The sequence below is a fragment of the Rhinopithecus bieti genome, unplaced genomic scaffold (assembly GCF_001698545.2).
Source record: "Rhinopithecus bieti isolate Rb0 unplaced genomic scaffold, ASM169854v2 scaffold_6380, whole genome shotgun sequence".
In the NCBI taxonomy this organism is placed as follows: domain Eukaryota; kingdom Metazoa; phylum Chordata; class Mammalia; order Primates; family Cercopithecidae; genus Rhinopithecus; species Rhinopithecus bieti.
The window spans coordinates 12,472,288-12,489,739 of record NW_016806642.1 but is presented as its reverse complement, the minus strand read 5'-3'; the positions used below and the strand labels follow the sequence as shown (position 1 = coordinate 12,489,739).

The following is a 17,452-nucleotide window of genomic DNA, read 5'->3' as shown; positions in this document are numbered from 1 at the left end:
GCGAGATGGAAAAGTAATCAGACTACTGAAATAGAGTGTAAAGTGTGCTTTATCTCATCATGAGGGTTATTGCACCACATTGTAACTGTTCCAGGGTCTATAAGCTTGCTGAGGGCAGGTTGGGATATTTTATTATCCTTGTAACCACAGCTGTAAATATTGGTGAACAAAGAAATGCCTAATCGCCAAGGATTCAGTCCATGAGGGCTAAGACGCATGGTCCTCGCTGTCATCTGTGCTTAGTTGTTCCATTCTGTTTACACAAAAGGCTTCAGTAACACAATATTTTAGAGACATAAAAGTTTCAGACCAAAAGGAACCAGAAGACTGGTGGTTCCAAATCCTGGGTCTGCCACAGGCTGCGACTCAGAGAGTCGCTTTGCTCTCTGAACTTCAGTTGCCCCATCTGCCCATTGTGAGCATCTAAGGGGGCTGTCTATAAACTTCTGAGGGTGGGAGCCATGCCATGGTCACCATCCCATCCCCGTGCCGGATGCATGTGATTTTCCATGTGTCCAGTCATTTATTTGTTCTATAAATAATCTTTTTTTTTTTTTATGAACAAGCGAATAGATGTTAAATTACTCTAAAAACAGCACATTACGTACTATACATACAGAAGACACTTTTACTTTTATTTTGGCAGCATGTTAATTAATAGTGTGGAGAGGCAGTTCCAGGCTTTGTTGGGTAACATTTCCTGGTGACTCATCATCATTTAAAAATAATGATACTTGACATGGATTGAATGGTTAACAGAGGTTTTTGAATGAATGAACTTGGAAAATGGCCATGTGGAAAGCTGATATCTTGCTTATATAGGAAGCCTGTTCAGGTATTGAAGAACACTAGATTTAGAATCGTAGGTTCCGACCTTGTATTCAGCACCTAAATTGAAGGAACTTGATTTTCTTTTCTTTTCTTTCTTTTCTTTTTTTTTTTTTTTTTTTGAGATGGAGTCTCGCTCTGTTGCCCAGGCTGGAGTGCAGTGGCGTGATCTGGGCTCACTGCAAGCTCCGCCTCTCGGGTTCACGCCATTCTCCTGCCTCAGCCTCCCCAGTAGCTGGGACTACAGGCGCCCGCCACCTCACCCGGCTAGTTTTTTGTATTTTTTTTAGTAGAGACGGGGTTTCACCGTGTTAGCCAGGATGGTCTCGATCTCCTGACCTCATGATCCACCCGTCTTGATTTTCTTATGTTCAAAATGATAGTCATTGTAGCTGTTTTTCCTATGTCACCATTATTGGAAGGATTAAAATTAAGTGATGTGTAAAAATGTTTTGTATTGGGAGGCTGATAACTTTAATATAGCCAATAACTTTTTCTGAGGCATGCAAAGCAAAAGACAGTTATTATTATTAATATAATTGGGAAAACAAGACTACTCAAAAAATCTCCAAAAAAGAGGTTATATTTACTCAAAAGCCTCTCTATGTCCCTTTTGTTGGAGTTACAAATAGGAAAGTGAAGCAAGCTTGAGGATTTCTGCTAGGCTCTCTGACAACATGTGGTGAGCAAGTTATATTCTGTTTCACTTAAAACATGATCATAAGACATCTTCAACAGCATCTGAAACTGAAAACACGCAAAGAAGGAGGAGAAACTCACGTTTACACAGAACCTACTATGAACCAGCTGCTCTCCTCCTCGTTTTATGTTTTCACATCACTGCTAGGAGCAGAGAATATATTATCCCCATTTCATAGCCCAGAAAATTGAGATACAAAAATTATGTTCTCCACTCAAGTTCACAAAAGAGTTAAAAGTCTCCAGGACTGTCTGCCTCACTCCAGAAAACAAGGAGGTGAATAAAAGCTGAGACCACTGGCTGGACCAAGCTGAAGTATTAACAAACACTGCAATTCAGGAGAAATAGCCATGGAACACTCACAAGCCCTTGAAAAAAAAAAAAAGAAAAAAGAATGAGGCTCCTAATAGCAGCCCCTTAAAAGCCCAGTCTTATCTTCAGGTCCTAGAGCTTATCTCTTATTAAGTAAATTGAGCCCCAGCAGACTGGCAAAGGAGGAGAAGAGAATGACCAGAGGTTTTTCCAATAGAAGGAGATAAAATATTCATTCCCTTAAATGGTAGCTTCCTGTTAATGATGGACAGATGGGAAGATCTGGAGGTCAGAGCTGTTAAAACAAGTGTGATTTTTAGATAGTGACTTGAAAGGGACTTAGAATCTAATTGTGAAACTCAGAATTAGGGGATTCTGAGCTGAGAGCAGCCTCAGGATTTATTTCTTTATTTACAGAGGTCAGAGGGACCTGCAATGGGGGCTCTACCTCTTGCTAGTTCTGGGACCCTGGGCAAGATACCTTATCTCTGTGAGCCTCACTTTCCTTATCTGTAAGGTGGGAATAATGATTCAAGCCACATGGGGTTGTTGTGAGAAATAAGATATCGCACTTAAACCCCATTCACAGAGCTGGCCCACCATCAGCGCATGTGCACATGCAAATTTTCCCATCTCCACCATTTCTGAGTCTTATTATCCTGTAAAACAAGCCAACATGCTTCTCTTAAAAAAAAAAAAAAAAAATCAAAATCCTAAGGTAAAGCAGTAATTGCAAAAAACTGAAAAGGGTCTTGCCTGAGACAGCCCTGTATTTTACTTGCTCATTTTACAGATGAGTAAACTGAAGCCCAGAGAAAAAAAAAAATACTTGACAATTAAATTAATGGCTGAGTTGGTACTTGTACTAAAATACTGAACCCACACAGCCAGACTCCACTGTCTGTGACCCATGATGACACCTCTTCTTTCCATTCTACACATGAGCTTGTGAGTTAGGGAAAAACTGTTCGTCTGTTTTATAAAGGGTGAAACTAACTCTGAGAAGTGCCCACTACCACTCAGCCAAAGGTAGCTGGCAAGAGAGCCTGGACTACAACCCAGCTCTCCACCAGCTAAAGCCGGTCTTTCCAATACACTAGGATGTCTCCCTCCCCACTGGGCCCTGACTGCAGTCCCACAGGGCTCAACGGGAGCCCTGCCAACTATAGTTAAGTCTGGATTCAGAAACCTCTAATACTGCAAAGCTTCCTTTTATTTAAAAGGGGCCCTCTCTTCCCAGGATGATTGGTTAATGGATTTTTCCTCCTCATATTCAGATACTGTAAGGTTGTATATACTTTAAAATCTGACACTCAGGACAAATGCAACTTTTCTTATTAAAGATACTTGGTAAGCTACGACTTTCAACAAAACCTCAAAGCACAACCTCACATTTGAATGGAATCCAGATAGATCTAGTGGAGAGAAATATTCAGATTATTACTCAACAAGGCTGACAACTTTAAACCAAGTTTTTGGTAGAACTAACATTATATTTTAGTCATTTAGAATTCTATGCATTTGATAGAAATTGAAAATGTTTTACTTTTATTATATAAGTAATACAAACCCAAGGCAGAATAGAGCACACAACTAACAACATTAAAATCACTTATTAAATACATTAAAATTTTTTCTTCTCCTATAATGTTTCTATTTCAAATTGGGACTACAATACTAATGAGTGAAAAGTGGCAGGTCATCATATCTATTTGATGTGCTGCTACGCTGCAATTACACAGACACTTTGGTGGAAGACCATGGCAGAAGGAGCCAGAGCTTCGCCTTCACACCCATGCCTGGGTTTGAATCTTGGCTCTAAATAGTTGTACAACCCTGAGAAAGCTACTCGGCTTCTCTGAGTCTCACCCTATAAAAACAGAACTAAAATATCTAGTTTATAATATCTTCGTGAGAACTAAATGAATTTAAAAAGTTTAGTTTTCTTTGCACAATTAAAAACAAGGGTAAAGCCTTTAGCTGTACTTTCATTCAGTTAATATTCTCAATATTGTTTTCACATAGCATTTGAAATTAAATTTGTGCTTTATTTTCAGCAGCGGAGTTGGCTTCTTAAGAAATTTGTTGAGCAAAATTTTTTGAGAAATAAAGGATCCTAACTGTATAATGGACACCGGCTCTCCAGTGTATTACCTTGGTAAAATGGAACATTTTATTTTTGCTTCTACTTAAAATAGTTAAGATATATTCAAAAGTAAAACACTGTACCTAACTGGCTATTAAACATCAACAACAAGGCATGAAAACTACTGGGAAATTATGGGGAACTAAAAGCCAATTCTCTCAAAGTTATTTTAACAAGCCAGGAATGACCAACAGAACCCTTGGTTCTTTAGACTATCAGTGTATTTATGCATTTACTAGTAGTGGTGCAATGGTAAGAGAGGCAAGCAATTTTATACCTGATAAATGTTTTCTTCCGTTTCGGGATCACGGATTGGCTCGTGTCCAGCCTCAAACACAATGTACTATTACAGGAGCAGCCAGAAAGGAAAGGTCAGAGGTGAAAAAGAAGAAAGGAAAAACAAGCATTTGGAAATTAAGATACACATCACAGTGAGCATTTAAGAAGCAGGCATAAGAGAAAACACCTTAAAGACACAACTGAATTATTGAAACAAAATGTACCTTGTGCATTCCTGCCTTTCCTAAGGAAAACTGCACAGGTCTGCTGGTCAGCATTTCAGCAGTGATTGCATTGAGCCTCTGCAGATCTTTCTGGAGATATAACCTCTTCATTCAATGGCAATTTGTCTCAGTAATATCTGAATACATTGGTAGTGATGAGTATGAATGCTATCTCATTGGAATGCCTGGGATCCCACACTTTGTAAAGTATGGGTTACAGTTGAGGGGCGTCCCTTTTCCCCTAAGGCTCAAAATCCTAAACAAACTCTGAAGAGCTCGGAAGCCCCAAACTCCTTTATCCCATACATATCACCTTATTTTACATTCTCACTTTAAAATACGCTAAATCGATGTTTCCACGTGCATGTTTTAGACTCTACAGGACTGAGACATTTCAAAAAGGCTATTATTCTTCATTCTGTGCAAGCCAGTGAGCCAGAGGGTGAAGCTCATATTATATACAAATCCTTGGCCCTCAGTATTCTCAAGCAAGAGCATGTCACTACGTGCATCTGTGGCTTTTGTTTGCCATATACACTAGATACTTTTTCCACTTCAAGTTATCTATATTATGTTACTTTCATTGTAGCAGTACCAGCTTTTTGTGTGAAAATAAGCATTTATATAAAATACGTATGTGACACACACACACACACACAAAGAACACCTATGCATCCCAGTTAGAACTGTAAGGTCAAGATTTTCCTTTGTGTTCAAAAGTCATTTTTTTTTTTTTGGCTTCTCTTTCTCCTTGAGAATAAGCACAGGGGAGGGAGAGGCTGTCTTTTCCCTTTTTTTCTGCATCTCTGTTTGAACAGACCATATACTTGACCCCAAGAGAGATCACTTCTCTACCCACCACTGAGCTGCAGATCTTGAAGAGAGTCCAGAGAAAGCTAGGGGCAGAAGTGTCTTTAAGGTCACTCTTTCCTTCCTCCCAACAGCTCCTATGGCATGAGCCAGGTAATCGGAGGGTCAGCTTGCCCCATCGAGGGTCAGAGAGCCCTCCTCATAGCCTTTCTAAAGCTTAGAAACCATCCTTTGGGTCTGCGCTGAAATGTTACCAAAATGTCAGCCCCCACCTCTGGTTCTTAACTCAGAGAAGCCACCTCATTATTCATATTCTCTCTAATGAACTCAGAATATTCAAGAGACTCTTGAAAACATTCAGCTCTGGGATCAAACTTTTACAGACTGTGAAGGGGGCCGAGGCAGAGGCAAGAAGGGAGAAGCGGATCTCCAAATCCCAAGATACTGATGCCGGCCAAACTTCTGTTAGTTTTTATGGAAATTTGCTCCTGGAGGGGCTGGCAGCCCTCACCCTCAGAAATAATCTTGGTCTCTCTCCAGGTTTTGCAGTCAGTGGATTCTTCAGGTTTCTGACAAAATGGCTCTGGCACAGGTCTAGTCACTCTTGAATCTAAAACCCCAACTAGTTTCAGAAATTACCTGGTACACAGGATCTTCAACATCCTCTTCCAATATTGTCTATTGCAGAATAAGGAGAGGGAAGGTGAAAAGCAGAGGACATAAAGAAAGAGATGTGAGACTGCATTCAGAAATTACAGGAGAGTAAAGAAACCAGCTCTGGGCAGAAGAGGCTGGTGGGTCATCAAGGCAGAAAAAACAGAAAAGTCAAAACCCTTAGAGCCACCCCCACCTCCACCCCACTGTTAACGATAGCAAAAGCAATTGTGTTTCTTGGGTCCTCCACCCCTGAAATCTTTCTCTGGATTCGAGATTTCACTTCATCTAACATGTCTAGAGTTTAAGAGAATAAGGGATAATTTCTAATGGCTTGCTTTGGGTCCTGTAATTTACACAGGAATCTTTCATCTTCGTTTACTTCTACTTGGCAGCAGGAAGAGAAGGCCCGATTGTCAGTTTTTACATGTGTTTATTTGAAGCCCCGATCTGCAGTGCAAGGATAAATTCACAGGTATACCTGGTACACAGCTTGTTCACACTGCTTATCCTTTTGTGCCTTTTTTTCTAATTCTTCTCTTTGCTTCAATTCATAAATGAGTTGAAAGAGATCTCTCAAGTCCAGAATAACAGGTTCAGCCTGGAGTGAAAGGTGGTAAGGCACATCATAAGGGAATGGTACTGAGATGCAGCAACCAATTTTTGTTTTTGCAGCGACAACCCACAGCCCTTCCTTTTTCTATTAATCTGAAAGCATTCCATTCTTAATTAATTCTACCTTGTTTATACTGGTTTAGCAAATTGCATCTAGGCTAAAGTTCATTTCTTCAACTAATTATATTTGCAAATTCATAATAATCATAAGCATAAAAGGCATTGCTTTTATTTATTAGTGATTTAGACTACAATAAAATTAGAGTAGGCCTTATGCAAAACAGCTATTTGTTTTCTCTTATTTTCTTTTTAAATGAGGCTATGAACACAAGGCAACTTATTTGTACATGGTGCCTCCATCCAGTTTAATCAGAAAGGAAAATAATTAGTCATTAGGAAATACCCATTAGTGTAAAAAAAAAAAAAAAGAAAAGAAAGAAAAGAATAAACTGGATGGGTATGAGCATGTTTCCTTGCTTCAAGTCTGTTTATCTTTTCTAGATGGGAATGTGAGCAGCAACTTCAGTGGAAATGCATTACTTGGTCATATCTCAGAGTGCACCCTCAAAGACCAATGGAGTCACAGGACTGTCCTCCCAGAGTTCCAAGGAAAGGCTCCCTTCTTGGATAGGGATACTCACCGCCTGGGCTGTTTTTATGGCCACAAATCTGTGATTCCCTTCCTTCCCACAAACATATCCAAAGGCCCGGTGATCTGTAATGTCCTTTGCAATGTAGGATATTTCATGAACAGCATGATGATGCTGAAGGGCCTATCAGAGAAAAAAATGAAGAACATATTTCAGGGGACTTTCCCTTCGAGCTGTTGATCAATAAGAAATGTGTTTCAGCTATGTGTGAACAGGCCCGAAGGGCTTTGGAAAAGCTGTTTAGTCCAGATGGAAAGAAAAAGAGCTACGCCTGCCCTTGAAAAATGGAGGCTTCCCTCTACGGTCTTAATGCTGTGACCAGAGAGAAACACAGGATTGTTCATATGCTGAATAAGCATCTGCAATGGTGGCTTTATTCAGCTTGCTAGAGCCAGCCAGTTTATTTCAATGGGTAGGCTTCTATTTGATCTTTTTTTCATGACACACCCCAGTCCAACTTTTGGATTGATATTGAATTTACTTAAATTCTCAGTGACTCTGTGTGCTGTGGTGGAGGATGTACACTGTACAACTCCAGGGAGTATTGTTAACACTCAGAACTATAGATGTGCATGGTGACAACACTTTTCCAGCAGATGGTGATAGAGTGTGTTGAGGAATAAATGCTTTTCTCTGTTTTGTCCAAAGTCACCACTGGGGGTAGAGGTGGGGCTATGCATATCTCTCAGACTTTTCATTGCTAGGTCTCTCTGTCTGCAACATCAACTCTTTTTATTCACTTGTCCAAATCCTATTTCTCTTTCAACGGCCATATGAAATAGTACCACCTGTGTGTAACTTCCTCTGAACAAGGTTTGCCTTCTCTCTCCCTGGAGAAATAATTCCACCCTATTTGTGTTTCTGTAGAACTTTACTTTCTAATGACACTGAACTGATGAATTTCTCCAATGTTGGTCCCTGGACTTCCTTATTCTCACAGGTCTTCCTTCTCTGATATATTTGCATGAGTCCTTGTCTGTCTTTCCCACCTGGTTCTGTCTTCCTTATCCCTGTCATCCTAGCACCTTGCACTATGCCTGGATTATAGTTGTTGAACTAAAGTAAACTGAGATTGATAATTAGTCATTTGAAAATCTTTTATAGTTGACCTTTGTGCCTTCATTATCTGAGCCTCAACAAAAAATGTTCACCATCCTATAGGGTAATGGTGATCTTTCTGGTTATTTTCCTGTACTAAACCTACTTAAAACAATCCTCATTCAACAGTACTCTGTGAAGGCTTGTATATTCATCTGGGTGCTTATGGTATGTTTAAAGTCCTTATAAAGAGCCTTTTCATTATACTGGGTATTAGGAGGCTTGAATTCTAGCTACTTTGTAAACACGAGGTACCCAGTGTATCCCTGTGTACCTCAAGTTTAACCCTCTAGTAAATGGGAGGTACGTACCAGATCAATGGCTCATAACCCAAAGCCCTAGATCCTTAGGGGTCATTCAATGTAATAAAAAGAGGCCCCATGCAATTTTCAAAATCTCAAAAGCTAAACAGAAATCTTTAATTATTCCTAATAAGTCTATACATTTCTATGTGCATGCAAATGAAAATGCCAAGTTTATTTGGAATTTCTTTTTTTTGAGACAGGGTCTCACTCTGTCACCCAACCTGGAGTGCAATGGTGCAATCTTGGCTCACTGCAACCTTCACCTCCCGAGCTCAAGTGATCCTCTCGCCTCAGTCTCCTGGGTGGCTGGGACTACAGGTATATGCCACCACAGTCAGCTCATTTTTTTGTAGAGATTGGGTTTTGCCATGTTGCTCAGGCTGGTCTCAGACTCCTGGGCTCAAGGGATCCACCTGCCTTGGCCTCCCAAAGTGCTAAAATTACAGGTACAAGCCACTGCACCCGGCCATTTATTTGGAATTATATCAGCTAAGTGTTGCTAATATTCCTTAGCTTACATTTGAGTATAGTCTCTTACTGGCAATTAGTTATGGTTTAAATAGTCCAAATAGGAAAATGGATGATTACAAATGCAGTTTTTTTGGTAGACAAAATCTTCCCCATTACTGAGTCCATGGAGGGAGAGAGAACTGTTAACACAGGAGAAGTTAGTTACAAAAACATTGGGAACCACTGGAGTAGATACTCTCTAAGCTCTTATTCCATCTTCCCAAATCCTTTTAAGCCATTAGGACCCCCCCCCCCCAATACAAAACCAGCCACCTGGTACAGTGGGCCTCTGGCTTTCATGACGGTCATCGCCTAGATGACCACTGCTCTAAACTGTCCATCTCTTGGCCGGTTGCAATCTTTCCAGGCATTTGACCTCATAAATCATTTGTTGCAGTAGAATTTTCTACCTTACCTTAAATTTCCAGGGTCTGACTATTCACTAACCTTTCTGACTACTCTTAGAACTCTCTCTTTGGCTTCATGCTCGCCCACGCTGCCCACTGCCCACTGGACATCATGCTTTAATGGTGGTATGACTGCCCAGTCACCCTAGTCCCTCCAGTGGCAATAAAATGAATGTGTGAGTCTAATGGTTTTTGACACAAATAAGTTGGCGGAGAAGGACATATTTGCTAGCAAAATAATTAGGATCTATTAATTTTTGTTTTATTAAGAGGACATATTTAGTTAGCAAAGGAAAATTGCTCAAAGAGTGGTAGCTTTTTCATGGTGTTAATGATGTAAAATTGATGAGATTTACATTCACGCAACATGGGAGCATTGATTTACAGGCTTTTGTGCGCTAGAATGGTAGGCAGCAGGGAAAAGTGGGAGACAAAGATGTTCTTCTCTTCCTTTCCTAAAAGTATCTCTCTCTCTGCATAATGTGGAGAATGTTATCCACGTTTCCTATTAAATCAAAGTTTGACGACAGTGCCTTATTGATTGCCAAGTAGAATATTGCTCTAAAATTAAGCTGCGATTAGAAGTCTTCCTGGTGGAATTAGATTTGGAGATGATTGTGCAATGGTAAAATATCACCTACCAGGCAAGACAGCAGATGGAGATGTTTTAATTTATCTGGGAATCCTCATTAAGTGTTTTAAAATCAAAACATTTTTAATGCCTGATGATACCTAATACTGCCTTGCAGAGTGTAGCTGTGTGTGCGAGCGTGAAGTGCTTAAAGATATTTGTAACGTTATTCTCTCTCATAGTTAATTTTATGACATGTTAAAAAGGATTGCTCTGAACGTGTCTCATTCATTAGGAAATGAGTCAGTGAGGTGATATGTCTTCCTTCTCCCCAACCTTAACCATGCAGACGTAACATAGATACTTAGAAACACAAATACATTAGAATTCTGCGAATCCCACAATTGCATTATCACATTCGCTTTAGAAACTTAAGAGTGTATCATGAAAATTCTTGTTCACTGAGCCTCAAAATTGCCCCACGTCTTCAAGTAGACTTTATCAGCACAATCAAAGACAGTTGGAACCTTAAACATCAATCCTGAGTTTATTCATGAAGGGACTGAAGGTCAGAGATTGAAATGCCAGGACCAATACTAAACCCAGGTGTTTTTCCTACTCAGGATAATAAAGCACTGAAAAAAGGAAACCCGATTACATAGAATGAAAGTCTCCTTTCCTTAGACTTTTGGCTCTCTCAACCAACAACAAAAAGATGATCCCTTGATAAGCTGGGATGAGGAAGGCAAGGGAAGAAGAGAACTGGGTAAGGGGAGAGAACTGAGAATGTTCTGGATTCAGGCAGGTATCCGAAGTCAGGGAGGGTCATAAATCAGAAGGCTTGGGGTAAAGGCCGGCCACCCCGCTCTCAAAGAAAAAGGTCAAGACAGCATGGCCCGGAAGTTTACTTTCAGGAATTGGCTGTCTCTGGCACCTGTTTAGCATACGTAGGCAGAAAGGTGAGGTGCAGCCTTTGGTCCTAGTGTGTCCAGAATCGGTGGGTTCTTGTCTCACTGACTTCAAGAATGAAGCTGCGGACCCTCGCAGTGTTACAGTTCTTAAAGATGGTGTGTCCTGAGTTTGTTTCTTCTGATGTTCGAATGTGTTTAGAGTTTCTTCCTTCTGGTGCGTTCGTGGGCTCGCTGGCTTCAGGAGTGAAGCTACAGACTTTCATGGTGAGTGTTACAACTCTTAAGGCGGCGTGTCTAGAGTTGCTCCTTCCTCCCATCCAGAGTTGTTCATTTCTCCCGGTGGATTCGTAGTCTCCCTGGCCTCAGGACTGAAGCTGCAGATCTTTGCAGTGAGTGTTACAGCTCTTAAGGCGTCGTGTCTGGAGTTGTTCATTCCTCCCGTCCAGAGTTGTTCATTTCTCCCGGTGGATTCGTAGTCTCACCTGCCTCAGGAGTGAAGCTGCAGACCTTTGCAGTGAGTGTTACAGCTCATAAAGGCAGTGCAGACCCAAAAAGTGAGCAGCAGCAAGATTTATTGCAAAGAGCGAAAGAACAAAGTTTCCACAGCATGGAAGGGGACCCCAGCTGGTTGCCACTGCTGGCTGGGGCAGCCTGCTTTCATTCCCTTGTCTGACCCCACCCACATTCTGCTGATTGGTCCATTTTGCAGACAGCTGATTGGTCCGTTTTGACAGGGTGCTGATTGGTGTATTTACAAACCTAGACACAGAGTGCTGATTGGTGCATTTACAATCTTTTAGCTAGATATAAAAGTTCTCCAAGTCCCCGTCCTACTCAGGAGCCCAGCTGGCTTTGCCTAGTGAATCCTGTGCAGGGGCACGCTCCCACTCCTCAACCCTTGGGTGGTCCATGGGACCCGGCACTGCAGAGCAGGGGATGGCACTGGTTGGGGAGGCTCCAGCTTCCTGGAAGCCCACTGGGGCGGGGGCGCTGGGGCATGGCGCGCTGCAGGTCCCTAACCCTGCCCCGTGGGGAGGTGGCTGAGGCCCAGCGGGAATGCGAGTGCAGCACAGTCGGGCTGGCAGTGCTGGGGGACCCAGCGCACCCTTCACAGCTGCTGGCCCAGGTGTTAAGCCGCTTACTGCCCCGGTTCTGGCCAGCGCCTCTTCCTCCGCACCTCTCCACAAGCAGAGGCAGCCAGCTCCGGCCTGGCCAGCACAGAGAAGGGCTCCCACAGTGCAGCGGTGGGCTGAAGGGCTTCTCAGGCGTGGCCTGAGTGGACGCCGAGGCTGAGGAGGCACCGAGAGCGAGGGCTGCTAGCATGTTGTCACCTCCCACTAGGGCATAACAACTGCTCCATCCCAGGAGTGCTTCTGTGGTCAGTTCCTGGGGCCTTGCAGGTAGTTCCAGAGGTGGCTGGGAGAACAACCAGAGAATACCGGCCAGAGTGGGAGGCAGAGGGTTAAAAAAAAGGCAGATGTTGGTTGCCCATCTTCCACATTTCCTTTTGAAAACAGTTACTGTCTTGGGAAAACTTAGTCTAGATATTAAACTACTGCCAAAAGCAAAACAGGTATTTGTTTTAAAAGTAGAGCCTTCAGGAACACCCTAGCTCTCTGCCACGGCTTCACGTATCCCTCCCGTCCTGAACTCTTTTTCGCATCATGGATAACAGTCATCACTAAAGAATTCCAAGGACAATCCAGGTATCAATGTCCTCAATCCATTCTGACCTTCCTATGCATGAGCTTCAGGTAACCTGTGCTGCAAATAATCGGAGGAGCTCTTTACTCTCTCTTTGAATTTTGTACTTTCCCACCTCGTGCTATTGCTCACATGGTTTTCTCTGCAGATGCCCTGGCCTGTGCTTCATCAGCTCACAGACCTATAGTGTACCTATGACTGAAGGCAGAGCTCTGACATGTTGCCCATGCAAGGAACCTACCCTGATATCCCATTTCCCTGAGTAATAATTCCCATCCCTAGATCTCACTGCATTATATTTGTCCTATGCAGGATGCTTTGTACTTCTTTTGCATTTATCCATTCATCCAGTTACTCACAGCGTGTGTATTTATTGAGTGCGTATTATGTTGCTGGTTTCCTGCTATGTGCTATGGCTGCACAGATGAATAAAACACAGTCCCTTCTTCAAGGAGTTCACAATCTCATAAAACAGGTAGGCAAAGAAACTAGCAATCACAATATAATACAACAAGCTTTATATTAAAAGTGTACCCAGTGTGTCACATAGGCTTGGGGCAGGAATGGGGGAAGGCATCAGAGAAGGCTCGACAAAGGAGGTGACCTTGAATTGAGGCTCTAAGGATAGGTGGGAAATCTCCAGAAAATAAGGAAGAATGGGCATTTTAGACAGAACTGAATGTGTGAGGGCAGCTAGGTTCTGAGAACAGGACCTTGTTGGGAACATCTATGCACATGTTTTCTCTCTCTCCTTCAGGAATGTTAGGCCCTTCAAAGAAAGATCCACATCTGGTTCTTCTTAATCTTACCCCCTCTCCTAATACTGCACCTTCTGAACAGTAAGTGCTACAGAAGGCAGGCAGGGAGGAAGAAAGAAAGGAAGTACAGGATGAAAGGAATGAATGGGGAGGAAGAAAAGAAAGAAAGAAAGACCAAGTCACCTTAAGATAGGCCCTACATATGCTGGATGTTCAATACACGTTCAATGAATAAATGACTCAGGTTAATTCATAACATTTCACATAGGATTCATTCTGTGAACAGAGAATTTCTTATCTGATCATCATTAAATCTTTTTTCTTTGTATTTCCATGAACCATTTACCAATGTTTAAATGAAGTATCAAATTGTTTGGAGGGTTACTGTCTGACAGAATAAATTACAGAGAAGACTTAATTTGTAGTATGGTTCAATACAGCCAATTAAATACAGTATGCTGAAGATTTTACCATTAGTTTTTTTTTTTTTAAAGAATAAATTCTACCCTATTTTAGACTTCATATTATTTGTGTGTGTGTGTGTGTGTGTGTGTGTGTGTGTGTATGTGTAAGAGTGTATGCTTTCCCAAGGCAATACTATTCACAGGAAAAATACCCAACAGGAATCAAGTGAGTTAACAACAAAACAAAAAAACAGAAAAGCAGAGAGACACAGAATAAAAATAGATACATGAAAAAACAGTACTTCATACTACAAGCAATTACAATAGTTAAAACCTCACAAGACAAAGGGAGGCCCAGGCTCATTACAAAGGCCTTTCTCTTTTCTAACATATTTTTGGATGCGCTTGCTGCATGGTGGTGCCAATGAGGCAACCTCTGCACCAGCCCCCAGGCACCCCATCATCAAATGCTCAATGGAGCGGGTCAGAGTGAAGTGCTCCCTGGGTTGGCATCCTGAAATCTAGAAGTTTTTACTCAAGGACAAGACCAAATTTCCAAATAATGTAGTCTCTTGCTGAAGAGGCGGTGTAATAATGGAGGAAAGGTACGGACTCTGGAGCCAGAAGAAATGCAATTCAAATACAAGCTCTACCATTTACTAGATGTGTAGCTTTGCACACATGACTTTAACTGTCTGAGACTTCTTTTCTCTTTTTGTATAATACAAAGAATGATATGGGAACCCAAAATGCTGTTGGAAATATTAAACTGATTCATACAAAATAAGATAGAAATGAGATACCAGTTTTCCCACCAGAATGAAAAATACAGAACAGATAATACCCAGTATTGACCAAAGTGTGAGGAAACATGTAACATAAGGATGACAATAGTATCTCTCTCATGGTGCTGTTATGAGAATGAGTAAATTAATGTATGTAAAGTGACCAGAATAGGGCAAGGCACATTTATAAAGGTTGGTACCTATCAGCCATGACAGGTGTTTTGTTATTGGTGGAAGTGTGATTTGGTGCAACTTTTCTGGAGGGCTGCTTGGCAGTATGTTTCAGAGCTTTAAAGATGTGCATACACTGGATGATTCTTCTTTATTTATCCAGAAAGAACGAAATATCTGGGCAAAAACTTGAGTACAAAATATTCCCTGCAGTGCTGTTAGTATGGTGAAAAGTTAGAAATGTCCAAAATGTTGAGCATTAGCTGACTGGCTGAAGAAAATGCATTTGCTATAAGATGAAATAGTACATAGTACTGAAAAAATTATCTTGTGAAACTATGTATTTTTTTGCTGTGACAATACAATCACAACATTCTGTTGAGTGAAAAAAGCATATTACAAAATAGTATGTTCAATATGATCCTGTTTTTGAAAAAAATGTATACACATCCATATATGTGTACATAACAAGAGTTCTCTCTTGAGTGGTGGAATTACTAGTAATTTTCTTCTTATTTATGCCAATTTTTGCTACAATCAAGATGCTATTTAATAAAGAAAAACATCAGATGCTTTTTTCTTTCGTATTCAAATTTAATGCATGCACCATCACCTAACCCTCCTTGAGCCCATTCAGTCTCCCTCATTCTTATCCCCCATAACCAAGTCCATCTTGTCAATGTCACCTTCCAAATAACTTTCACTTTGTCTACTCCTCTCCATCTCTACCAGCAGATGCCAGGTCACACAGCTATCATTTCCTGTCCGGATTACTGCAGTATCCTCAGTCCTTCCTCATCCACTTATGCTGGCCTCTCCTCTGACAGTCACACCACAGGATGAAGAGATTAAGAAAACCTGGCAAATCTGATACATCTTTCTAGTACTTAAAACACAGCAAAAGCTACCCATCACTCTTAGAATAAAGACCAAAATACTTGCCAGGGCCTGCAAAGCCCCTTGTATGATCTGGCTGCTTCCCCATGCTGACTCACTACATGCCCCTTTGTTCCCCACCACCTTGGTGTTTTACAGTCTCTCAAATGCACCACGCTCAGGTTTTTGCATATGCTGTTCCAGTTACCTAGAAAGCTCAACTCCTTTCCCCCATTCATCTCAGCAGAGATGTCTCTTCTCTTTGCAAGTTTCCTTGACCTTCCAGCAGAGACCAGGTTCCCATGACGCAAGTCCTCTCTACTTCCTCGACTTTTCCACTGGGAGTGGGAGAGACCCCTCAGGTTGCCATTATGTATGGGGATGAATTGATCAGTGTCTGTCTCCACTACTAGAGGCCACTCCAGGCGGGCAGCAGCAACATTTTCTTTTCTTATCATCTTAGCCTAAGCATCAAATACAGTGCCTGACATACGATAAGAGTTTTGTACATCTATGCTTTTACTGTTGTAGTAAAATATACATAACATACAATTTACCATTACCATTTGAACCATTTTTAAGTATACAGTAATGTGGCATTAAGCACATCTACATTGCTCTGCAACTATCACTACCATTCATCTCCAGAAAAGTTTTGTCTTCCCAAACCCATGCTACCATTAAACAACTCCCCATTCCCTACTCCTCCCAGTCCCTGGCAACTGCCATTCTCCTTTGTCTCTATAAATTTGTCAGTAAACATTATTATGAATGAGTCTGTCAGCAGGATTCTGTGTCCAGGTCTCTCTCTAAACTCCACTGACTCCCTATCCGTTTTCCTCTCTAAGCCTTTGTTTTGTCAACAATTAAAATGAGGAGGTGGAATTCAGTAAATACTCATGTCCTCTTTTGTTCTCAACATTTCTTTAATTTCTTTAAAATTTTTATAACTAGACAACAGCTATAAAAAATCAGCTTCTTCTTAGCAGCTCTCTAAACATACGTTATACACACACCAGTCTAGAAAGATGTGCATGAATTCCTTGCATAAAAATAAGGAGATGCACTAGGTAACCAGCTGAGGGTATTCCAGACCTGTGAGTTGGGCTTAAATTTGTCTAACAGGCAAAGTGGAGCCAGGTGTGCTTTATCAATTAGCAATCACCAAAGTGACAACGAAGCATATTTTGCTAAAGAGAAGTTACACACACACACACACACACACACACACACACACCCCTTAAATAAGGAAACTTGCTTCAGTGTTAGTTTCCTAACACTGAGGTTCAACTGAAATCTATGTCCCGTGATCAAGGATGTGGCTATGTATAATCACAGTTAGTAGTGGGATAGAATAACTGTTCTGTCTCATTCAACTCACATTCATTCCCCAAAAGCCCTTAGGTGCTAAGGTACACTAGGTTCTGGAGACAGTAAGATGAGTAGGATGCAGTCTTGGCTCTCTAAAGCTGGCACTACATGTGCATATATGGAAGTGGGGAACTCCTTATTTTACTAAACATATAGTTTGTATATTGTGCTGTCCTTTCCCCATTTCCAGAAGGCATGTAGTATATATAGAAGGATTTGAATTCCTCCATCGTTTTGTGGCCATGAACAAGTCACCTTATTTCACTGAGGCTCAGTTTCTTCATCTGTAAAATGGGAATGATTCCTTTCTCATAGGGATGTAAGGAAGATCACTTAACATGTCTGGCAGAGCATCTGGTAGAT

At 41.4% G+C, this 17,452-nt stretch overlaps 1 protein-coding gene across 4 annotated transcripts in view; it reads right to left on the bottom strand.

Annotated features, from left to right (window-relative positions):
• DAB1 (DAB adaptor protein 1) overlaps window positions 1-17,452 on the bottom strand; it is a 1,277,266-nt gene that overhangs the window by 66,352 nt on the left and 1,193,462 nt on the right. For 3 of the 4 annotated variants that reach the window (XM_017877258.1, XM_017877259.1, XM_017877257.1), the window contains 4 exons: window positions 7,210-7,341; window positions 6,435-6,554; window positions 5,939-5,977; window positions 4,264-4,329 (listed from right to left, as the gene is read on the bottom strand). In XM_017877258.1, the coding sequence (XP_017732747.1) occupies window positions 4,264-4,329; window positions 5,939-5,977; window positions 6,435-6,554; window positions 7,210-7,341 (357 nt within the window). The remainder of the gene's footprint in view (window positions 1-4,263; window positions 4,330-5,938; window positions 5,978-6,434; window positions 6,555-7,209; window positions 7,342-17,452) is intronic. The other variant, XM_017877260.1, reaches the window with a different exon arrangement.